General features: G+C 34.9%; 1 protein-coding gene and 1 non-coding gene across 5 annotated transcripts in view; one reads left to right on the forward strand and one right to left on the reverse strand.

Annotated features, from left to right (window-relative positions):
• Positions 1-3,729: 3,729 nt before the first annotated feature.
• LOC121476733 lies at positions 3,730-3,835 on the forward strand. Its single transcript, XR_005984019.1, has one exon. It is a non-coding gene; the product is annotated as a U6 spliceosomal RNA (small nuclear RNA).
• A 5,205-nt stretch (positions 3,836-9,040) lies between these two features.
• Positions 9,041-26,313, reverse strand: part of METTL15 (methyltransferase like 15) — a 172,843-nt gene continuing 155,570 nt past the window's right edge. For all 4 annotated transcript variants that reach the window (XM_041730472.1, XM_041730471.1, XM_041730475.1 and 1 more), the window contains one exon: positions 9,041-12,378. In XM_041730472.1, the coding sequence (XP_041586406.1) occupies positions 11,933-12,378 (446 nt within the window). In that variant the 3' untranslated portion in view covers positions 9,041-11,932. The remainder of the gene's footprint in view (positions 12,379-26,313) is intronic.

Here is a 26,313-nt window from a genome sequence, read left to right on the forward strand (position 1 = left end):
AGGTCTGGCATGGGAATGTTCCCAGAGGTAGCGCTCCAGTTCCTATCTTTTTATTATCTGTCTGCAGTTTAGTGACTCTTCTTTTATATGATGGGAACGTGTACTCCTAAGAGTTCTTCAGTTTTACATCTTTCAGATATTGAAGAGAAACCAAGAGATTTGTTTTTCACATTAAATCAAATAATTTTAAGAAAAGAATGCATTATTTCTCTAGATTAGATCAGTCCCTTGTAGCCAGGATTAATCTAGTTTGCATCAGAGTCCTCCTCTGGACCAATTAATTGTGACAAGAACAGAGCAAGAGGTTTGGGAAGGGGAGGTGGTCATGGAATAACATGACAGCTTGCAAAGTAGCCATGTAAAGGAGAGTCAGCTCTAGAAGAGATGGAGGGTATGCTGGAATGTCTCATAGAAATTTCCATCATTTTGCAAGTAAGTAAGCAAAGAGATGAATTGGTTTGCATTAGCTTATATGACAAACTAGCAAAACAGCCAGGACTCAGCAAATGAACATAAAAAGGTAAATATTGACTGCTTTGGCCATAAATGGATTACGTGCTATGTATACTTATTTAGGTTTAATACAATCACCTTATAAAATAGGTATTAAAGTATTAAGGTATAATAGGTTTTCAGATGAGAGAACTGAATTTCAGAGATGACATAAAATTTCTAAGGCTACACTGCTACTTAACATCAGTGCCAGGATTTATACACAGGTCTGTCAGATTCCAAAACCTCTGCTCTTTAAAAATAATAACAACTACATTGTTTTTATAAGCAGATATGTGCTTATTATAGTCACATTGTGCTGTTAAGACAGAATGAATAAATACCCAAATTCCTCCACCTAGAATTTAACATGATTAACAAAGAATATCTTTCATATATCACTAAGATCAGCAAAGTTTTTTTTTTTTTACAAAAAGAACACATCAGAAGATGTATATTCTTTTTTGTTTTTGTTTTTGTTTTTAAGATTTCTTTATTTTAGGGAGAGAGAGAGCATGAACAAGGGGAAGGGCAGTGGGAGAAAGAGAATCCCAAGCAGACTCTGTGCAGAACACAGAACCCAACATGGGGCTGATCTCATCAGGACCCTGAGATCATGACCTGAGCCAAAACCAAGAGTCAGCTCCCCAAAAGACTGACCCCTCCACCCAGGCACTCTTATTTTTAAATAAAAATAGACATTTAATTTTACTTGAATTTAACTGAAAAGAGATTAGAATGAAGAATTGCTGAATCTAGATTTTTTTTTTTTACTACAAAAGAACCCCCCACCCCCCCTTTTTAAAGGAATTCAGGTTTATTTTTACAGAAGCTCTAACAAGCAAATTCGTGTGGAGAAAAGGTAGAGATTTGTACAGACACTAGTATTGTTTATCTGGTCTCTGACCATTCTGTACCTACTAGCAGTCCCTGTGGCTTACTTATTAGCACAGTTCCAAAAAAAACTGCTCACGGTGGAAAGACTTCACAAGTCACTGGTATGTATGTAGTTCAGTCATTCCTATCTGCAGCACTACTGGCCCCGCTCTAGCTGGCGGAGGTGGCTGCCTAGCGAAGGGCTCTATGGTGTCACGGTGTCAGAGACACTGGCTTCTCCCTCACAGCCATGCTGGTAAGCTCCTTCTAGCAGCACCGTGTTGCAGCAGGCCTAGCCTCAGAATCTGCTCATCTCAATCCAAAGCTTTCACAGCTGTGTTTCCCTACCGGGGGTCAGCTGCTAACATCATTCATTAGCGTGAAATTCCTCTAATTAAGGATGCCCTTAATTACAATTATGAAATGTACAAAAAGATTGGAATTTTTTTTTTTAAGATTTTATTTGGGAGAGAGAGAGCGAGCACAGGCACAAGCAGGGGGAGGGGCAGAGGGAGAGGGAGCCTGACCCCAGGACCTTGAGATCATGATTGGAGCCAAATCAGAGGCTTAACTGACTGAGCCACCCAGATGCCCTTTGAGGATGGAATGTTTTTAAAAGAAACTATGTTTCAAATTTTGAACAGTATTGACTCCTTGCTCTAAAAATAAAGAAATTGGTACACTTATACTTCCCTATATCTTGACCTCTTAACCTCATAATTTTGGTTAAGTTCTGTTAATTTTATATTTTCAAGACTTAAGCTTGTATTCTGTTCTGTAGCCATATTCCCTGGTTGTTTACTCTTAGATCTGTATTGACATGGATACAAGGAAGCTTAGCCAACCTTAGCACAGTATCCTTCACCAAACTTCTCCCTTATTGACTTTTTGTTTTTGTTTTTCATATCTTAGTTTGCTTTATTTCATCATCAAATAGTTCTCCAAGAATAGCTCACGTGAACCATATTCCTAGAGAAAGCCTGCTGCCTTTGATCCCGGTTCCCAACAGGTTTTAAAATGCTGTTTCTAGGAAGTTTTGAGGCCTATTGAATCTGTAGCTTAATGTCTTTCATCAGTTTTGGAAAAAATTCTCAGCCATTCTCTCTTCAAATGACTTCTGCTCCTTTTTTTTGTCTTCTTTTCTCCTTTTGGGGTTCCAATTATACATGAACTAGACCTTTATTATAACTCCTATGCCACTTATAGTTTTTATGTTTTCTGTCTTTTGTCTCCCCATGCATTATTCTGGATATTTCCTTCTAAACTATCTTCCAGTTCACGATTTATCTTTAGTTGGGCATAATTTGCTCTTTAATTAATCCACTGAATTCTTAAGTTTGAGAACTACGTCTTTCAGTTATTTTTTTATTTCCTTGAACATATTTATAGCATTTGTCTGCATACACCATGAATATTTTTAAATTATCTGCATTTTTATCCCTCTTAAAAACCATGCCTTGTCTTTTCATGACTGGTTATTTTCTGGTTCAGGAATTGATACTAAACATGAAAAATTATAGAAATTATTTGTGTGCAAGATTTTTTTTTTCCCCAAGAGAGTATTTAAAATTACTTTGGTCAAGCTTAGGGACTCTAGAATCTATTTAATCCAGTTTCAAGGACTAAGATGATTTGAAACTGAATTTCAGTTCTTTCAAGATCCAGTTGGCTTTGAGTTCACCTGTACTCTGCAGTAAGATTGTCAAAAGTTCTGTTCTCTTTTTTGGCTGCCTCTTCTGGAATTGGCAACTGGCAATCACAAATGCTAGTTCTTTGGGTTCTTCTCCCAAATACTTTTTACTACCTAGCTTCCTAATGTTTTCAAATAGGCATCTAATTTAATACAGAAACAAAGCTTTTTTTTTTTTGTAAATTGTCTAATGGTTCTTAGTAGGATAGTTGGTTCAAGTTATTGTCTGACATTACCAAAGCTGAAGTCCTGCTTACTATATACTTTAATTTGATGTCAATTTTAACATCCAGAAAGACTCCAATCTCTATTCCTTCCACTGTTATATATTGTTGTTATATTGGCAAGACACTCATCCCTCAGAAATGCTCCAGAAATGATCACAGAGTGATTTCATAGTACTGCCTTTGCTAAATGTAGTCCTTCATTCAGACTACCTATACCATGAGAACAAATCACATGAGATATGGTCTGGCTTAATGGGACAGAGGAAGATAATCTAGTGATGAAATCAGAGTGTGAGAGAAATAAAGCTATAGAAGGAATGGTTTTAGAGACTGCAATAGAGAACAGGTTTTTATGGAAGGATAGATCAATATTATCAAACACTGTAGAGACAAAGTAAGTCAAGAGGGAAAAATATTGGGTCTGGTAATTAAGAGGTCACCATTGTGCTTAGTTCAGCAGCACATACACTGAAATTCAAATGATAGATGAGATTAGCATGGCTCCTGGGCTAAGGATAACATGCAAATTTGTGAAATGTTACATTAAAAAAATTGATACCAACAGTAATCCTTAAGTGAACAGTTTCTATAGACAATATGCTGCATTAGATAATTGAAAGATAGGTGAGGAGTTGGAGGTAGTGTAGACTTTAAGAAGGCAAGTTATGACAGAAAACAAAATGATGTGTGTGGTATTTTGGTAAGGAAAACAGAGTCAAGGAGAGATTTTGTTCCTTGTTTGCTTTTAGCGTAGGGCAATTTTGAGTATGTTTGTAGACTATAGGAAAGATACCAGCGGAGAACAGATTAAAGACTGGAGGGGCAAACAAAATTAATTGAACTAAGTCCCAGATAAAACAGAAAAGGAGCAAAGTTAATCTCTCCACTGAGATATAGGAGTACAAAAGAGAGATAAAGGACAAGATTTATAGATGCTGAGATAAAGATAAGGAGGTGGGAACTACATGGGTTCAGTTTTGTAGTATCTATTTCTATGGTGCTATAAAAAAGGTCATCGACTCATTCTAAGTGTAAACAGTCCCCTTACCTTTCATTAGTTATTTTCCCTTTAACATCTGCAACACACACTTTTAGTTCTTCTCCTTGGCTTTAAAGTGCAGAAGAAACTTTTGTATACTCCTATAGCAATCTTCTATCTCTTAGTTCATGAAGTACTCATTTCCCCTTGCCCCATCCCCAAATGTATTTTGAAGAATCTTAATATAAGGACCACGTAGGTTGGCTACTTATTGACATGGAAGTGTAGGAGGATACTTTATCCAACCTAAATGAAGGCAAAATAACAACTTTTTTTTCTTTCCCATTGCATTTTCTTATAAATGGAAATTCCATAAGAGCAATGACTGTGTTTTATATGCTCTGTCAATATATTGCAAACACTGGGGGTATTAAATAAATAATAAATGGGGATAACGTTTCCAAATAACAAAGCTGACTATAACCCAACTCACAACTGCTAGCAGTAGAGGCTGAATTTAAAATTACCAAGAGTAAAGCATGCATATCTTTAATCATGATGTCCAGAAATGTGAGTTACATTTTGGTAATTATAACTTTCAGTTAACTCATAAATATTTATTGAGTATTTTCTATTTGATTCATAGCAACCTGATGAGAAAGTACCAATACTATTCTCATCTGAAAGTGAAATAAATGAGGACTCAAGAGATTTAAAGAGTATGCCCAAGTTCATGTATTCAGCTAATATATGCAGACCTGGAATTCAAACTTGTTTTTCTGAGTCCAAAGCCAATAAGTGTAATTTACAATTCTATACAGGCTCCTCCTCAAGTTAGCACCTGTAAGAGTTGGATGATAATATTTTTCCTTGTGAAGGAATAAGGAATTTTACTATTTGATTGTTTAACAATGCAAATTCCACTCTGTGCAGGGCAGACAAGTATATTGGCCAAAGCATAAAGATGGAGTTTAACAGACAGAAGCAATTATCCAAGAATGAGAAATGGAGCATGTTCTATCATTTGATTTCACCTTCGTATTTTAGTGCCTGGGCAATGATATATTTAATAAGGCATGAGCTAATGGTTAGAAAACTTGTTCAGTATTTAAGGTAAACAATTGCTTAAGGAAATGTGACATTACCAAAAAGACAACCTTCTGCTTTGCTTATCAGAGCATTATATTTATTTACTTTATTGTCCAACAATTTTGGTAGACTATAAGAAAACAGTAAGAGGCCAAAAAGTCTGTGAAGAATTTTAAGGTCCATCTAAGTAACAGGCATTATGAACTATCACCATTGCATCTTAAGTAATTAATTCTATCGAACTTTTTAATGTTTTGGGAAATTTATGCTGTAACCAGACTTATAAAAATAATTTATATTTAAACTTTCTCTTAGTATTCCTGCAGATCATGCTGTGTGTTACCAAACATTAGTTGGAAATAGTAGCTCTAAACAGATGAAATTGGAGGAAATAATATAAAAATAGTTATGCTTGTTATACAATCCAGCCTCTTTAGAATATGATGCTGATTTTTACAAACCATGCTTCATTCAACATCGAACATATGGCATTGTGGTTCTGAGAAAAAATATATCTCTGATCAAGATTTCTATCACTAAATTTATATTTTTGAGGCACTTCACAAAATTCCCTTTTATTCTTTAATGCTTACTCCTTTCTATTATAGAATGTTGCTTACACACACAAATCTATTAGAGTAATACAGCAATCACAGGAACTCAATAGAAAAGTAGCTCAATTAAAATAATTACACAATTTTGACCATAAGCAATTTGTTAATTCTTATCCATTACAAAGAATCTAACAGGTAGGGCTTAGTTCATGAGAGGACATGTTAATATTGCCTCATACTCCTTTGTCTACTGTAGATTTGAAGCATAATGCCACCTCAGTTGGCATAAGAAATTCATATATCAAGTGAACAGAGAAAGTGAAAGGGAGTTTAAAAGCAAGAACAAATCAAAAGCTTCTATTTTTAATTTCATCCTTTTGCTATGAGTAAAGCAAATATGTTTAGGCCAGGGTCCCACTGAGGAGGAGCCGTCTTGTCATCTGTTAAACCAAATATTCTATAAACATGTGCAAATGGCCCTAAGTCTAAACTATAAAGTTAAAATAAAATAAAAAAGAATAACCAATAAAGGATTAATGCCCTAAATATATAAAGAACTTAAAATAAAATAAAACAGAATAACCAATAAAGGATTAATGCCCTAAATATATAAAGAACTTATACAATTCAGCACCAAAACAAATAATTCAATTAAGAAATGGGTACAGGACCTGAATATACCTTTTTCCAAAGAAGATATACAAGAAAAAATGCTCAGCATCACTAAGGCTTAGGGACATGGAAATCAAAATCACAGTGAGATACTACCTTACACCTGTCAGAATGTCTAGTATCAAAAAGACCAGAAAAAAAAAAGAAAGAGAAAGAAAGAAAAAGAAAGAAAGAAAGAAAGAAAGAAGAAAGAAAAGAAAGAAAGGAAGGAAGGAAGGAAGGAAGGAAGGAAGGAAGGAAGGAAGGAAGGAAAGGAAAGGAAAGAAAGTAAAAAAAAAAAAAAGGTGCGGGGCCACCTGGGTGGCTCAGCGGTTGAGCGTCTGCCTTCAGCCCAGGGCGTGACCCCGGAGACCCACGTCAGGCTCCCCGCATGGAGCCTGCTTCTCCCTCTGCCTGCGTCTCTGCCTCTCCCTGTGCCTCTCATGAATAAATAAATTTAAAACAAAACAAAACAAAAAGATCAGAAATAACAAGTGTTGGTGAGGATGCAGAGAAAAGGAACCCCACAGGCACTGTTGGTTGGTGTAAAAACAGTCTGGAGGTTCCTCAAAAATTAAAATAGAAATGCCACATAACCCAGTAATTCCACCACTGCATATTTATCCCCCCAAAATGAAAACACTAACTGAAAAAGACATGTGTCCTCTATGCTTACTCCATTATTTACAACAGCCAAGTTATGGAAGCAACCCAAGTGTCCACCAATAGATGATGGATAAAGATGTGGTATAAGCATAAAATGGACTATCACTCAGCCATATAAAGAATTAAATAAAAAAAAAAGAATGAAATCTTGTCATTTGTGACAATTTGACTGGAGCTAGGGGGTATTATGCTAAGTGAAATAAGTCAGACAAAGACAAATAACATAGCATTTCACTTTGATGTGGGATCTAAAAATCAAAAACCCAAACAACCAAAAATGAAACAAAGCAAACCAACGAACCCAGAAACAGAATCATAAATACAGAGAACAAGCTGAGTAACTTCCGGAAGGCAGAGGATTAACAGGGTGGGTGAGATAGGTAATGGGGATTAAAAGGTACAGACTAGTTATAGAATAAGTCACAGGAATGGAAAGTACAATGTAGGGAATATAGTCCATAATATTGTAATAGTTTTGTAAGGTGCCAGATACTAACTACACTTACTATGGGGAGCATAGTGTAATGTGTAGGATTGTGGAATCACTACGTTGCAAATATGAAACTAATATAACATTGTATGTTAACTATATTTAAATTGAAAAAGTTAAAAAATGTCAGTCACCTTCAATTTATTAAATTTATTAATGGATAATATAGTATAAAACTATAAAAAAGGAGAGAAGTGAGAATTGATTTAGAATTCTTAATAGTCAGCTTTTTATTTTTATTATTTTTAAAGATTTTATTGATTTATTCATGAGAGACACAGAGAGAGAGAGGCAGAGACACAGGCAGGGGGAGAAGCAGGTTCCACGCAGGGAGCCCAATGTGGGACTCGATCCCGGGACTCTGGAGTCACGCCCTGGGCTGAAGGCAGGTGCCTTCAGGTGCCACCTTACTGAGCCACCCAGGTGCCCCAATAGTTATTTTTTTAAAAAGCTTATTTATATAAGTAATCTCTACACCCAGCAAGGGACTCAAACTCATGGCCCCAAGCTGCATGCCCTTCCCACTGAGCCAGCCTATTTTGTATCCTGCCTCACTGCCGAATTGCTGTATGAGTTCTAGCAATCTTGGGGCGGAGTCTTTTGTAACTGAGGGTATCATGCTGAGTGAAGTAAGTCAATCGGAGAAAGACAATTATATGGTTTCACTCATACATGGAATATAATAGTGAAAGGGACCATAAGGGAAGGGGGAAAACTGAGTGGGAAAAATTAGAGAGGAAGACAAACCATGAGAGACTCCTGACTCTGGGAACACAGGGTAGTGGAAAGGGAGACAGGTGGGTGGGGGGATAAGGTGACGTGGTGACGGGCACTGAGGGGGGCACTTCACAGAATGAGCACTGGGCGTTATACTATATGCTGGCAAATTTAATTTAAATACAATTTTTAAAAAATTGTAAAAAGTAAAAAAATTATGATTTTCAAATGCTTGCAAGGAAATTATAAGAGATATAAAAAAACCTACTTAGGCATATTGTATTCTCTTATAGACTGTTGGTTGTAACATAATAAATAATTCAATATAAATGACTTGGAGCATAAATTATAATTTTATATATTACATGAAATATAAAAGATATATAGATACAATTCATGTCTTCCAAAAGACCCTAGAAGCTCCAAAGATTCTATAGTAACTAATATACAATATTTAAAACAAAATGAATATGCCAAATAGAGATATCAACTAAAAATTGCGTGCAGTTATTATTTAATTTCTTAATAAGCAATGAACTCAAACTTCTTAAGAACTTACACAATGGTACCGATGCTCTATTAAAGTGATTGGTAAAAAGCCGCAGATAAGAGATGCAAAACGATTGCTTGTTTTGTATTCATTATATTTTATTAGAAAAGAAATGCGCATTTCTTTTAACAATCAGTGTTTATTTTCTGTATGTATTATTTGGATTTCACAAAAGCATTTTCCAACATTAACCATTTAAAACTCATTCATATATTTTATTACGTATCCCACAGCAAAGACTAAGAAGCAGGCAAGAATGATTGTTTAACAGCCTAACACAGAAAATAGCTCCTGTATTTTCACACTACCACATTTTAAACCAATTTTGTGTTTGTTGAAGAAGGGATGTTTTTCATGCATAGTGCAGATTTTCTTCTAGTATGGTATCCGTGTCCCGGAGCTGCTGTAACAAATTACCCCACGCTGGTGCCTTCCAACAACGGGAGTGTATCGTGTCATGGTTCTGCAGTCTGGAGGTCGGAAGTCAAGGCGTCAGCAAAGTGGGTGGCTCGCCCGTACGCCTGAGGGTACGGCGAGGGAGCATCTGTTCCATGCTTCTCTCTTGGCTTCTAATGGGGGCCAGCAATCCCTGGTGTGCCCTGGCTTGTGGATGAATCGTTCTAACCTCTGCTTTTACCTCCATGTGCCATTCTGCCCTGCATCTCCATCTTCTCTTCTTATAAGACAACACACATACTGGATTAAGGGCCTGCTTGGCTCCGGCATGACTTCAGCTGAACTACTTACATCTGCAGTGACCGTATCACCAAATAAGGACATATTCTGACATTCTGAGAAGGACATGAATTTTTGAGGGGAAAACACTATTCAACCCAATGCAGTCACTTTCCATCTAACATTCAAGAACATTCAAGAAATCCCCATACTCTACAGGATCCAAAAATGACAGATGAAATAGGTCATTGTACAAAAGAGTGTGATCTCTTATTTTCTAACCAGGTACTTGGATGGGAATGTATCTTTGGGAACCTTCTCATTCACAAATATGACTTATATGCAAGAAAAACTGAAACCTCTTTTCAGGAAAGATTCAATGGAGTAGCCTATGTACAGTCATTTTTCTCTAATTGGAGGACACTGCTCCCTAGAATATTTTCTAATTCTCCACAATTAGAAATTAATTTCACTGCAGAATTGCTCTGATTTGAATAAAGCCTACAAAGTGTCAAATAAGCTTGAGAATTAAAGTCAAGCATTACAGAGGTAAAGTAAATCAAAGGTGAATTCAACTACTTAATTCCTATCCTTTGCCCATACTTATGTTGATATTTTATTCACTTGTACTCACCAATTCAGAATCTGTCACCACAATTGAGAAGATAAATTTTTCCTATATTTGAATAGTTTACTAAACATATTAATAGTATAAATATGATTATAGGGATAGCTACTTAAGAAAGCAGTCATTTATAAATACCTTTAATCAACATGCCAACATACCCTTTGACTAATTATATCTCGTATTCAACCTTCAAGTCATAATTCAGCATTATAATGTCAGACCCGGTTTCCTTCAGTAACTGAAACCCCTATTAGATGTTCTTGCAGTGCCCTGTACAGCTTATTTGTAGCTTTTACCACTGTTAATTTTGTATTGATTTTTGTGATTATTTAACTACCATCACTCTTCTCCACTAGACTACAGACTCCATAGAACAAGTACTGTGAGGTATGTGTATTTTATTTACCTTTGTTTCTCTGCCTATTTCAGTACTTGCTGAATAACTGAAAAAATTAGAAATGCATATTTACATATAAAAAGTTGATATGTGAATCATGAACCAATCTCATTAATGTGTTAAGGAATCCTTTACCAAGTGAATGTCTCCTAAATAAGCATTTTACTAATAGAGTTACTATTGGGTAATAAAAACATTAGGGGTATATTTCTTAATATATCATATACATTTCTATTTCAAATAGACTTCGTTGAATTATTTCGAATAGCTCAATTTAAAATCCTGCAGGTTTCAGGGATCCCTGGGCGGCCCAAGGGTTGAGCGTCTACCTTTGGCTCAGGGCATGATCCCGGGGTCCTGGGATCCAGTCCTGCATCAGGCTTCCTGCAGGGAGCCTGCTTCTCCCTCTGCCTGTGTCTCTGCCTCTCTCTCTGTGTCTCTCATGAAAAAATAAAGTCTTAAAAAAATAAAAATGCAGGAATCAAATAATGACATATTTTATTATGTGTCAAAGGCATTCTGGGAAAAAACATAATTAACTTCAAATATAAGTTTCATGTAATATTCTCTATGAGGACTATTAGAGTAATTCTGCATTTTTACTTTGTAATATATGAAAAAAATGGTATATTTCATACTGTAAAATACCTTTAAAACAATGAACACTATAATTTCAAAAATGACAACATGATGCATTTTAAAAATACTTTAAAATTTAAAATTTGCATAATACCTATATTTGAGAGGACTATAACACTACTTATTTCTAAATAAAAATTAAAATTTCTTCCATGATCATTACTAATTATTTGACCCACAGAAAGTCTGTTGCAAATGTGAATATCTAAATTCAGAATCTAGAGCATGCAGATACAATTATAACTTCTCTCTTTTGACAGCTTGAATTTACATATTTAGATATTCACAGTATTCTTCATTTTAAAAAATTTCCTGAGTTTAGAGAAAGGACTGTATTTCATAATTAAATATAATGCTCAGATAAACACATTTTTCCAGTTTTGAGATGCTGCTGCTCCTTGAGTTGAACTTTCTGTGTCATGCTAATATTTCTGACATTTTCTTTCTAAGGAAAAAAATGGTAAATATCCTTAATTTCCACACATATACAGTATATCTCTTTATATAGATATAAATTCTCATACTTTCTTATATTAAGTTGTTCAGTAATATCACAACAAAGGAAGAGAAACTGGGGGGGGGGACTTAAATGATCAAATGATGAAAACTTTCTCATAATTTGATGGCTGCTCTGAGCTTGGCTGAACGAGCTCTGGGGTTTTCTTGTACCTCCTGATCGTCTGGAGTAAGTACTTTCTTGTGTATTAATTCCCACATTAAAGGGGCCTTGCTTATAGAGGCTCCTTCCATGTTTTCGCGACCTGAACCCAACTGTAATGCTTGTATCACCTTCTGTCTAGCACTAAGATTAAACCTTTCTGTCATGCTTATCCCAAGCAAGAATCGTTTGACAATGCGATCCTCTAATGAATGGAAGGAGAGTGCAACAAGACGGCCACCAGGTCTCAGGAACTTTTGAGCTGTCTTCAATCCTGTGTAAAGTTCATTGAGCTCATTGTTCACAAATATTCGAACAGCTTGGAAAGTCTTGGTAGCAATATGGGTAGATCGTTGTAGCAAGTCTTTCCGTGCAAAAACAGCAGAGGGAGGAAATGCACCTATGAGTAAGTTTTGTAAAAACAGGAAAAGAGGACAGGAAATATTAGTATTTTCCATTGTAGATCTACTGGGTTGTGTGTGCAAATATTTAAGGAACTAGGTTTCATTATAAAATTGTGGCATTTCATCTATACTTCTGTTTTATTTCCAAGCATTCTATCAAGATTTAAACTATTGTGTCAGAAACAGCTTTTATGACTCATAAGAGTAACCAGAGTCAAACAAGGAGTAGAGAAAAAGGCAGACAAATATTTGGAGAAATAGTGACTTAAAAAAACTTCCCAGCTTAGGTGAAAAATACTAACTCACTGATACAAGAAGTTCAGTGAACCACAAATAGAATAAACAGAAGAAAACCTCATGTAGGTACATCATAAACTACTACAAGCTAATCAGAGAAATCTTAAATACAATAAAGAAATATATTACATAGAAGAGAACAAAAATATGATTAATAGTTATTTTCTCATTAGGACAATGGAAGCTATAAGATACTAGAATAACATTCAAATTGTTGAGGAAAAAAATTTGTCTTCCAAAAGGCTATCTAAAACTATTTTTCAGAATTAAAGGTTCAACAACATTTTCAAATAAATAAAAATATTAGAGAATTCATTGCTAATATGTCTGCATTCAAGAAGTGCTATGAGAAAATCATGATGAAATAAAATGATACCAGATGATAAACTGCATATACAGAAAAAAATAAATTATAGATATATCTATATAGATACCTATATGTCTATATATATATATGAGTTCTTCTCTAAATTTCTTTAAAAGACAGGATTCTTTAAGTGAATTTTTTTTTTACATTTATATACATAATATAGGTATAGATATGTACAAAGAATTAGAATGGATAAATGGATACTTTGGCAAGGTTCATTTGATTTACTGGTAGTTAAAGTTGCATATTGTGATCCCTAAAGCAACCAATAAAAATAATGCAAAGAAATAAAGCTAATAAGATAATAGAGCATAAAAACAGTATACAAAAAATCATTGCATAGCATAAAAGGTAGAAGAGGTCTCTAAAAATGAGACAAACAGAAGAGGAATAGTAAAATAGCAGACAATAAAACCAAATATATTGATAATTACATTAAGTATAAATGTACTAAATACTCCAATATAAATGCAGAGGTTATCTGACTGAAAAATAAGCATCAGTATACATTGTCTACAGAAATGTATGTTCAATATAAAAATACAAATAAAAGAGAGTAAGCAAAAGGCTGTGAAAAGATAGGCCATAAGGACAGAAACATAAAAATGAGAGATCATATTAATATTAGAAAAACTTTTAAAAAAAAGGAGAATTCTTAGACCCAAAGAGGAACATTTCTTATTGAAAAAAAGGTCGATATTGCAGGAAGATACAACTATAAATGCATATGCACCAAGTAACATAGTTCTCAAAACTTAGATATCTCCATGAAAGACATTTATAAAACAATTGGTTTTTCACCAAGTTGTCAAGTTAGTTCAATGGAGAAAGAACAGATTTTTAATGAAAGTGATTATAATTAAAGATGAGCTTCAACTCTTACTGCACACTATACACAAAAATCATACAAATATGGAACACAGACCTAAGAGTAAACACTAAAGATAAAATACATATCTGACAAAACTCTAATCCAGAACATGTAAGTTATATCTCACAACTTAACAATAATAAGCCAAACCAACTATGTTCAAAAATTTGAACAAACATTTCACAAAAGATATATAGTCAATAAACACAGGTAAAGACATTCAACATTATTAGGCATAAAAATGCAAACTAAAGGGCAGCCCGGGTGGCTCAGTAGTTTAGCACCACCTTCAGCCCGGGTCGTGTTCCTGGAGTCCCGGGATCCAAGTCCCACGTCAGGCTCCCTGAATGGAGCCTGCTTCTCCCTCTGCCTGTGTCTCTACCTCTCTCTCTCTCTGTGTGTGTCTCTCATGAATAAATAAATGAAATTTTAAAAAATGCAAACTAAAACCACAGTGAAATACCACTATACATTCATTAGAACTGCAAGACTGACCCAAGAAGAAACAGATAATCTGAACAGAATTATTACAAGTGAAAGGATTAAATCAGTAATCAAAAGCAACACACAAAGAAAAGTACAGGCCAGGATGGCCTCACTGCTGAATTCTGACAAATATTCAAATAATTAAAAACATTCCTTCACAAATGCTTCCAAAAAAGTTAAAGGAAACAGAATACTTCTCAAATTACTTTATGAGGCAAGTATTACTCTGAAACTAAAACCAAAGGCACCACAAAAAATTACAGATCAGTATCTCTCTTTTAAATCCTCAATAAAATACTAGCAAACTCAATTCAGCAGCATATCAAAAGTGTTATACATATGACCAAGAGGATGGTCATGACCAAGGATGGTTCAACAAATGAAAATTGACCAATGTCATACATCATATCGACAAAATGAAGAAAAAAACCACACATGATTATTTCAACTGATGCAGAAAAAGCATTTGAAAAAACTCAACACCCTTTTATGATAAAAACACTCAAGAACTAGGAATAGAGGGAAAGTACCTCAACATAATGAAGCCCATATATGAGAACCCAAAGCTAACATTATACTTAATGATGACAGACTGAAAGTTTTCCCTCAAAGATCATGAACAAGACAAGAATACCCATTTTCACCATTTCTACTCAACACAGTCCTGAAAGTTCTAATCAGAGCAATCAGACAAGAAAAAGAAATAAAAGGCATCCAAACTGGGAAAGAAATAGTAAAATTATCTCTTTTTACAGAGGACAGGATCTTATATGTAGAAAACACTAAAGATTACACATATACAAACACACACACAAACCTTATGAAAGCTAACAAATGGATTCAGCAAAGCAGCAGTATATAAAATTAACATGCAAAAGTCGTGTTTCTATACTTAATAATGAACAATCTAAAAATGTAATTTAAAAAATTCCATTTGCAATGGCATCAAAAAGAATCAAATACATAACAGCAAAGTTAAAAAAAGAAATGTAAAATTTACTCTAGGGAAGCTACAAATTTTTTAAAAATTGTTTAAGATAGTAATACTCCTCAAAATTGGTTTAAGATTCAATGCAATCTCTATCAGATCCCAGCTGACTTTTTTATACAAATTGAAAAGCTAATTCTAAAATTCACATAGAATCGTAAGAGACCCAGAACAGCCATAATGATCCTGGGCTTGGGGTTGGGAGAAGAGAATGAAAAAAGAGGACTCGAGCATAAAAAAGAGAGATCATGTTAATATTTAAAAAAAAAAACACAAAATTTTAAAAAAGGAGAATTCCTTAGATTCACCTAGAATCCCTACAATACTAGGGATTTCAAAATTTTCTAAAAAGCAATGGTAATTGAGACAGTGTGGTGCTGGTAACAACAATGGACATAGAGATCAATGGAATATAATTGAAATTCCAGAAATAAACCCACATTATCTTTGAGCAACTGATTTTGACAAGAATGTAAAGCTATTCAATAGGGAAAGAATGGTCAATTGAATAAATAGTGTTAGGACAACTACACAGTCATATACTAAAAAATAGAGTTGGATCCTTAAAGCATATAGAAAAATTAACTCAAAATGGATCAAAGACATAAATGTAAGAGCAAAAGCTGTAAAATTCTTGGAAGAAAACACAGGGATAAATATTAATGACTTTGAATTTGGCAAAAAAATTCTTAGATATGACACCCAAATCACAACAAAAGAAAATGGTACTTTATCAAAATTAATTTTGTTCTTCAAAGGACATCATCAAGAAAGTGAAAAGACAACTGAAAAAATGGAGAAAAAATTGCAAATCATGTATCTGTTAAGAGATTAATATATCTAGAATACATAAATAAGAAGAAAATTACAAAATGATGCATGTATGATACTATCTACATTTTAAAGTATGTACATCAAAACAGACAAGCTCTATCTAGTTTTCAAGAATAAGGATACAAAAATGTTGATTTTTAAATAAATCAATGAATATCATATTCCTTAGACTTACTCCATTGGCATATAAATATGACATTAAAGTATAATGTTCAATGAATGTATACAGGAATTTTCTATTCAATTTTTAAAATTTGATTAATCGTGTCTTAAAATTTTTGTTCCTAGAGAATATCATCCCACAGAGATGTAATCCTTGTGGTCCAAATTCTATCTGGATGAAGATCTGGAAAGTAGGCTCTAATCCTGGCACTTGAGTCTCTGGCATGCTTCTTACAGAAAAGTGTATTATATACATAGCTGCTACCTTACTTCACATTTTAGTAACCTGTAGGTCCAGTAGTACGTTGAGATACACTTGATTCATCTTCTTGGAAACTGGGTCAGAGAATGAAGGAAACAGTATCTTGTTTGTACAAGGGAGCTGAGAACCTGGCTGTCTAAAGTTAACCAAATCCATGGTATGGGTTCACTCTTTCATCCACAAAAGCTGATTGGCTGAAAGGCTAGAAGATGTTAGACGTTAGGGAATTTATCTTCCAACAAGCAGAAACAAAACATCAAAGCCAAAGCTAAAGAGGGAGGTCAACCTTTTTTATTTTTTATTCAATCTCCCCATTTCCCACAGAAGGAGTTCTGGTCACTGGGAAATGTGTTTTAAAACATTTTAAAATCTGAAAAACATCAATGCTTCATATTTTAGAGCTTGGATTTAGAGGCTGCTTCAGGAAGAGTATATTCCTAAAGACTTGCATGTTTCAAACCTTGCATAATTCAACACTAATTTTCTCAAAGAAAAAAAATGAATTATAAAATACATTTTAATTTACATGTATTTTGATGTAAAATAGAATGTAAACATCTATGGAGCACGTGAAGCAACAAATAATGTAGCAGGTTTTTGCTTTAATGCTTTAAAACTTTGTTTGATACCATTGTCTCTAATATTTTGTAGAGATTAAATGGATGGCTCAACATGGTAATTGCTTAGCTTTCTTGGCATCTTATCACATTTCCAAGATACACATTTGAGGATGTGGTTATTAACAGCACTGAATTGGCCATACCTGACTGTATATTAACTAATTTGATAAAATAACAGAAAGGCAGAGAGCTTAATCATATTTGCTTGATATTGTCAATGAACATATTTTCAAAAAGTAATCAAAATAGAAAATGTTAAGATAACAAAATAATATCTGAGATCACCATGTAAATTCTAACATAAACAACAGCTTTGGTTCATTTGACATCACAAAACTTGGTAGGCATTTCCCTTCACCAGCTAACATACACCTCCCTGCAGTAGAATTATAGTTTATAATTCATTCACCCAGCTCGCTGTGAAAACTATGAGATTCCTGACTAGCTCCTTTAACTGAAAGGATCTGTTTTTATTTCAAAGTATTTCACAGAAAGCGAGAATTTATTCATATTTTATATTATGCAACTTCATGTTTATATAATTAATATTCACTTTATATCCACACTGCATATGAATCTGAAGCTGAAAAATTAATACCACTGCGATCAATTTTTGACAATTTTTTCTTTATAAGGTCTACGTAGGCCTTGCCAGTGTCATATAATGGAAAAAGAAAATAAGAGCTTCCATTTTATTTAGGAATGGTCTTAAAGGTAATAGGATAGCTCTAAACCATGAAAAGTTTTTCTTCTGTTTTTTTGTTTTTTGTTTTTAATTTTTGCCTAGGGAATCCCAATCTGAACTATGTGCAATGGGTTTCCCAGACAGGATCTCCAGGTGTGGTCCTGCCAGCTCCTCTCAAGTCCCGTCTTGATGGGCCAGAAGATGATAAAGGACTGTGATGGGCAATGTGTTCTGTGGAGCTTTCTGGTGCTGCTCTGGGGATCAAGAGTACACACCCTGCCTTATTTAGTCTAGATTAGTTCAATTGCCAGGGATACCCTTCCAACAAAAACTGGCATTTTTGTTTCTGTAATTTATAGGAAGAAAGGTTGACAATGCAGATCTTTTTTTATTTTTTTATTTTTTATTTTTTTAAATTTATTTATGATAGTCACACAGAGAGAAGAGAGAGAGAGAGGCAGAGACACAGGCAGAGGGAGAAGCAGGCTCCATGCACCAGGAGCCCGACGTGGGATTCGATCCCGGGTCTCCAGGATCGCGCCCTGGGCCAAAGGCAGGCACTAAACCGCTGCGCCACCCAGGGATCCCGACAATGCAGATCTTATAAAATGAAGAAGAAAAAAAAAACAAAATAATTTAAAGAGCATATGGGAATGGAAATTAAAATAGTAGAAACAAAACGTGGTACAGAGAGACAAGACAAGAAAAGACAATCCTACTGTCAAGGATTAAGCAAGGTATTTTTGTCTGAATTAGAAAGTTTTAAGACAATCCATAAATGTCCTGTGCCTATCAGGTAGCAAAAATGGGTTTGTTTGTGTAAGTCACTGGTCAGAGAGCAAGAGGCAGAGTTCTCGTAGGTAAGCAGGGACTATGTGAGAACAACTACGGGACCTGAAATTAGGCCAAAGGAAGAAAAATATTAATGAGAACTGGTCCTTGACCTTGAGGAGCTCACTGTTGTGCAATCCTTCTTCCTTCCTTCACCCCTTCTCATACCTCATAACCTGTTATCAGAGAGAGAAACCGATCCTCTCTACTCTTCCATTTCCTGACGTTAGTCACAGAAGTTGTGCGGCTAATTCACCTGATTAAGGCATCCCAAAATATGGACTCACCTGATTTGGTGCTTAGAGTAAATCTCCTCTTTGTATTTTCTATCAATGGACTTAGTTAACACTCAGCCAGTGTCTACGAGCCCTAAGTGGGAAGAGGTGTGCGCCTGTCGCACTCTACTAGAATTTTACTTCTCTGTTTACTTCTCTGTCTCAGTACCTTGACTTGGGAGTAGGCGCTAGTTCACATTCACTCTTCAGAGAAGCTTGTGGCTCTCTACCTTGACTGTGTATCAGTCACCTGTGGAGCCTTTGAAAAAAATAAAGATGCCTGGCCCCAGTCCAGACCTATGGAATCAGTTTCAGGGGTTTATTACACAGTAATCACTACTCCTAAAAAGCTTCACAGAGGATTTTGATTGCAGCTCAGATTAAGAACTACGATAGTAAACATTCTGTAAATGTTTGTTGAAAAGATAACAAATAGATAATGAATGGGCAAAAATAAATGGATAAGTGAATGAAAATCCAGGATCATTATTACAAACAGTTTCAGTCACATCATTAGATGGATATGTAAAGAGTGTAAGATTCAGTCGCACCAATGAATGGCTAAATGATCAGCATGTATTTATTCACAGAAAACATCATGAACTGAATTTTCAATTAATGTCATGAAATGACCTACTTTTTGGCCAAATGTGAATGTGGGTACCAAGTTATGATTTTAATGGGGCATATGAACTCTCAAATTTGCTAGCAATTTCATTATCTCAATATAACTATTTCCATGTATTTAATGATATTTGATCCTGGCTGGGAATGTCCTTAATGAATCAATTATTTGCACATGCAACAGAGCACCTGCAAATAATTTTAACTTCAGGAAATGCAAACTTGCAAGCCTTTATTAACTGAAATGAGCCAATGTGCAAGGTGAACTTTTTTTGCATATTTCTTTTACAGAATAAAGTGAGACATGAGAATGTGATGGTCATCAAGACCTTCCGTGGCTTCAGCTCACTTTTTTTCCCACAGATTAGTGCACAATATTGTTGAGATTTACTGTAAGCTTTTATTTCAGTTAACACCTATGAAACCCTAAACCACGAGTTTTCTCAACTCTTCAAAACAGCAGAACTGTTGTCCTCCTAATACTCTTTTCTCCCTGTTTTGAGGGATTTTTTTTAGCCTTAATACTTTATAATAGCAAAATTATGTCAGTAAAACTGACTCCAAAAAAGAATTAAAGGCTAACATACCTTAATAGCAAGATGTTTTCAAGTTAAGTACATTTTTTAAAAAGTATAGTTAAAAGTAAATGTTCTTTAAATCCACCATGGGGTAACAAGTTGTAATTTCAATTCAATTTTACATTATTTGGTTATATCTCACAATAATGTTGGTAAAATTCCCAACACAGAGATTGACCCTAGCTGTTCAAGAAAACTGTTTATGGTCCTGCCTCATTAGAGGCACTGCATTCTCACATTCCGAATTAGGTTTGTCGTTGCAGGATTTTTAAAGTTCCTGACAGTCCCATATTCCTACTCTTCTTATCAGCAATTTTTGGATGGCTCCATATCCAGAACCCCATCATTTCTCACCAATTCCACTGCTATCACCTAATTCAAGCCATCATCATCTTTCCACACAACCACCAGACCAATCCTTTTCATATAAAAATTAGATCCTGTGATTACACAGTTTAGCATCTCCAGTGTCTTCCTGTCATATGTAATAGAAACTGAAGTTCGCACCTTGGCCAAATGTCTCTGTATCATATGCAATCATCGCTTCCTACCGCTCCTAATGCTCTGACCTCACCTTCCTGACCCTGAGCTCTGTACTCTTACCTGAACCATGGCATGGTCCCGCCTAGGTCCCTTGGCCTGTATCTAGAAAATCTGCCTTCTTAGACCTGGATGGCTTATACCCTACTTTACTCAGGTATCTTCTTAAACATCACAGAATCAGAAAGGTTGCCCTTGACTACAGGTATGAAGAGCAGCATCCTGTCCCTAAATTCTCCTTACACTGTTTAATTTTTTTCATGATACTTTATCAGGGACAAATATTTACTTGTTTACCCCCTGTCTTCTTCTACCGTAACATGATGAATTCAGTGAAAACAGAGAACTGTTTGCTCACTGCCATAAGTCTTTTGCACCACAACGAGTTGGTGGATTTAAAGAATGTACTTAACAGTACAAATAAATCTAGTCATTGTTTAAAAAAAAAGCAAAAGGAAATATCATCAGTTACATATGTAGTAAAACATTAATGTCATGACTCCTTAAATCTCACCTCAAGAGTAACCAAAAGGTAGACTTTATAACTTTCTTCTTGATAAACATACATGATATTTTGTATACAATGTACCTGTGCATTTATTTGTTAGGAGGGAATGATCTGCACAATAACTTGAAACTTGCTTTATTTACTTAAAAATTTCAGTTGTATGGATGCATTATAATTCATTTTGTTTGTTCATTAACAGATGTTTGTGGTGTGAAATGCAGTTATTAAGATAGAGACAGTCACTATTCTGCTGGAGCTCATGTTGCCATCACAGCAGTAGCATTTAGGATGTTCTCTATTTTTGCTAACACAAAAATGCTGCAATAAACATGTGAAGTACACATTTTAAATTTCTGCATGGTAGAAAAGCTCTACAGAATAAAAGGAGGGCCACACTGTGGGAAAAGAATTTGTAGCTATTCGAGCCTATGAAATCTATACGATTAGAGTTTTTAGGTCAAAGACTTTTTGCGTCCATTTAAATTTGGATCGATATTTCTAAATTTACTCTCAATAGGTTGTACCAATTTATTTCCATCAATAGTACATGAGAAAGCCCATCTCCTTACATCTACACTGGTACTAAAACTAGTTCTTTTATTTTTTAACCTTAACTAGCCTATAATATAGTGAGCCTGATATAGTTTTTCAGTTATTTATTTGCATTTCTTTGGCAACTAGTAGAATGGGGCATCCTTTCAAATCTAATGGCCATTTGATTACAGCTATGAATTGACTGAGCAAACGCTTTGTCCATGTTCTTATCTGATGTTTTTCTTTATTGATTTAAGAGCTATTTATAAAATAAAGATATTAACCATTTTCTCTCATATACAGCTGCAGATATTTTTCGGGGATTGTGACTGTCTTTTTACTTTGTGGAGTTTTTCTGCCATACAGAAATTAAAAGAGTATATAGATTTTTTTCCCATATCTTATGGATTTTATCAAGTTTAGGAAAGCTCTCCTCACTCCAACATTCTGTAGTTATAATCAACTCTACATTTTCTGGCATATTTCTAGTTCAGAAAATTTATTTTTAGTATGTTATGAGGCAGGGATCTAACTTCATTTTTTGAAAATTACATAGCCAATTGTCCTTTAAGTTGTACAGTATTTCCTTACTTATTTGAAGTACCACTTTAATCATATACTACATTTTTATATACAAATAGATCTTCTGGATTCTCAATTGTGTCCCATTGATGTATTTCTCTATTTTTTCTGCCGAATTCCAAATTACTATTGTTGTTTTCTTTCCCAGTATGTTTTGCTATCAAGTGGGACAAACTCCCCTACCCTCAACCATTATCTTTCCTTACTTGGGTATTCTCATGCAGTTATTATTCCAAATTAAATTTAGAAATAATCAATAAAGTATATAAAAACATTTTGATTAAAATTGCGCTGAATTTCTAAACTGATACGGATAAAATTTACATTATCATAAAATCAAACAATCTATCTAGGAAACATAGTATTTCTATTAGTATTTTACATGTCCTTTGTTAAAGTTTAATAGTTGTCTTCACCTAAGTTATGATCAGGCTGTTTGTGTATGATGTTTACACATAGGCACTTTAAACATCCATATGGAAAAGCCTAAGAAGTGACAATGATTAAGACGACACGGTGTAATAGAAATGGCGCTGGGCAAAAGGAAGGAGAAACTAGGTTCAATGATCAGATCTTTTACTTTTCAATAGCTGTTTGATACGGGGCAATGACACTTCTGAGTTTGTTTTGCCACTAGAACACGAGATGATAACACTTTTCACAGGATTATTGCGAAGATCAAATAAAGAAAATGTTCAGAAGCACCGAGCACATACTCCGTATAAATGTTCAGACTGCACAGTCACTTTATGAATGCCATTCATCCATTTATTTATTTACTATTCTCTGTTGTAAAATGGAGTAGGTGGGGAGGGGATTTGAGATGTTAATTTGAAAATCCTACCAAACTAATTCTACTTTCATCCTGGACTAATAGGAGAGTAGGTGGGATAGAGGGTTGTTGAAAACACCTGAAGCATCTGAGTAATACTCAATGGATTTAAGCATCAGATTAAAAGACTCAAAAAAAAAAAAAAAGATTAAAAGACTCAGTATCCAAAATGAAGTATAAAATCTTCCTTTTGTACAAATGGTGCACTTCTAAGCTTACAAAGTGGCATGTAGGCCTTAAGACGATGAAGACAGTATGGCACTGAAGTGAGAAACCACTTAAAAATCACTTTTTAGTTTGACCTTGACTATTTAATAACTGATGCTAAAAACATCTAAGAGCTCTAATTTAACCTTCTAATTTAACCTAAACCTTCTAGGTTGCATTGCATTCACCTGGCCGAGTTATTGCCCATAATTAACTTTTAGATTTCTCTTGCCATCCAAGTATACAGCTTGTCTTCTGGCATCTTGAGCACACAGTAGTTTTTGGTCTCCATTCATTCCTTCTCCCTTTGCTTTAGTTTTCATGGAGTACCTCTCTGCACAGGGCATCTTTTTTCTTAAGCATACTTCCACAAGGATGAAATACTGAAATATAATGTGAATAATTTTAAACAATGCCCTTTCTTTTTTCAAAGATCCAAAACCCCAATTTGTTTAGTCCGTTTATTAGTTGCGTGGAATCTCTAGCTAAAAGAAATGGTTTCAATTAAAATTGTCACCAGCAATATTTGGTGAAATTCAGAAACTGCATCCTGAATATCATTCATTCATTCATTCAGACAGTATTTATTGTGCACATTGTACTAAACGCTGAGGATTAAAATGTCTATGAAGACACTGTAGTCCCTGCCCTCAAGAAATTCAAACCCAATAAGGAGAATATGCAAACACTGTGAGGAGGGACTATAAACAAGGATTATACACCCTATTAAGGGAAGGAACCATGACCCTTATACAGACAGCATTTTCCAATCTAGAGTTCTGGGGGTCAGAGACCTTGCTAACTACACAGCACCTTCACTCCCCAACCAAATACCAATATGGCTGTTGGCGAGTAAAGTCTGAGAAATGCAGCCTGCTACACTCTTCTTCTGGAGATCCACAAGGTCCGTTGGCATGGTAAAGCTCTGAATATCATTGTTTCACTTTGTTTCCCTAGCATTACCAAACTTTCTGAAATAAAAACTTTAATTTTTAATAACAACTATCTGTTCCGTAGGATTTGTTTTCTGGTAAGAAAATACTTAGAGTCTGTTTGGTGTTAATCACCCCTCACATATCTTAATTATGTAATTAAATCCCTATAATAATTCTGAGGCAAGAAGTAGATTTTTTTTTTTCATTTAAACATGAAAAACTGGGGGTTAAAGGTCTCTTCCCAAGTTCACAGGGCTCAAATGGAAAAATCGGTCTTCTTAACATGAAGCCCACTCCTACAACAATTCTTTTTATGATACAGAATGAATCTAATTCCTCCAGAGGAGAGGAGAGGCTTAACATTTCTGGCTAGTTCATCTGAGAAACACACTCTGGGAGGGCCAAATTAGTATTAGTTTTTTTGTCTTGTGTTTTTTTTTAACTCGATTTATTATATAGGTGTGTCTATTTTTCAGTTTCCTGAGGATGTTATTGAGTTTTCTTGTCTTTATGTGTGCTCAAAACAAAGCAACAATTTTAGGATGGCACATTCACCAAACCATCTCATCTCCTTTTTCCTGATTAGAATTTAAGGAAGTTAAGATGAAATCACATGGCTCAGAATGATTTCCAGAAGCTCTGATTCCATGTCTAGTGTTTTATATAACAATCTCATTTTCTGGGAGAGAATGAGGGTGGAATCTTTACTCTAAGCCTGAATAGCCTTTTACTGAGAGATGTTGTAATGGAACCCAAATCACTTTGCATCAAGTTGCAAGAGTTTGGCTTTCTCTCCACTTTTCCCTTGGGGAGATGTGCATTGTTAAGCCTAAAGACTGCACATCTGGTGAAGGCGGCAACTGCCCTGGTCTCTTACCCTGGGAACGGTAATGAATACCTTTGGCTTTTGTCCTTTTCGTTCTATTGAAAATAACATATTGTTAGCTCAGGTTATTAGACTGTAAATTTGTCTTTTTCATCAGCTTTCTTGATAGTGGGTTTAAAAAAGAAACAGCTACTACTGCTGTCATTATCAAAAGACTTCTGGGCAAGTACTGATTACATGTTTTTGATTAAGAATCTAGACTCATCCAATGCAGTACACACTGGGCTTTTCCTGACTCACCTGCTAGGAAAGGAGCCCTTTATAGTTGTTTTTATGTTCCAAAAATAAGTGCTTAATATTCTCTTGCTAAGCAAAATGAGGGGACAAGCTTGCATATAATTAGAAAAAAGGGCTCTGATGGCTAAAATCTTGGATAATTAAACCCTGCTCCTTTTATTTTTTCCTTAAAGCTTCTTGAGAAATATTATAAGAGAAGACTGAAAGATTTTCTATACATTTGAGATGATGCATTTCTTGTAAATCCACCATTTTAGCAACGACAGGGCAGTGATCCTTGCTCTCCCTCGCAGTCTCGAATGCCTTTCGCCCTCTTCTTACAGTTTATGTCTATTCATCCCTAATGCTCACAAAGGGGGCATCTTCTCCAGGAAGCTTTTGCAATGACCTTTTTATACATATCTCAACAAACCTTTACCATCCTACTAGGCTGTAAAAGATCCAAAGATATTTTATTATCTTCCTTTACATCCTCAGTCCCAGGTCTATAGCCTGGTGCACAGTAGGTGGCAAAGGCAAAAATCCACTAAATAAGAGATGTACCATAACCAGTATTCTAAGTGTGGAGATTCACGAACACCCTGAAATCTTTTGTAAGACTTTGTGTGTATATGCAGTTTTATGTGGAGATAATCCAGGGTTTTTACTGAATTCTTAACTGTATCAGGAACATCAAAGTAGGTAAATTCCTGGTGAAAACAGAGTCTGCTGAGTTTTCAGCTTATAATTTACCATCTTTAATGATACCAGCAAAAAAAAGTCTCTCTCTTCATTTAGTTTTATTTTG

Source organism: Vulpes lagopus, chromosome 15, assembly GCF_018345385.1.
Source record: "Vulpes lagopus strain Blue_001 chromosome 15, ASM1834538v1, whole genome shotgun sequence".
Taxonomy (NCBI): Eukaryota; Metazoa; Chordata; class Mammalia; order Carnivora; family Canidae; genus Vulpes; species Vulpes lagopus.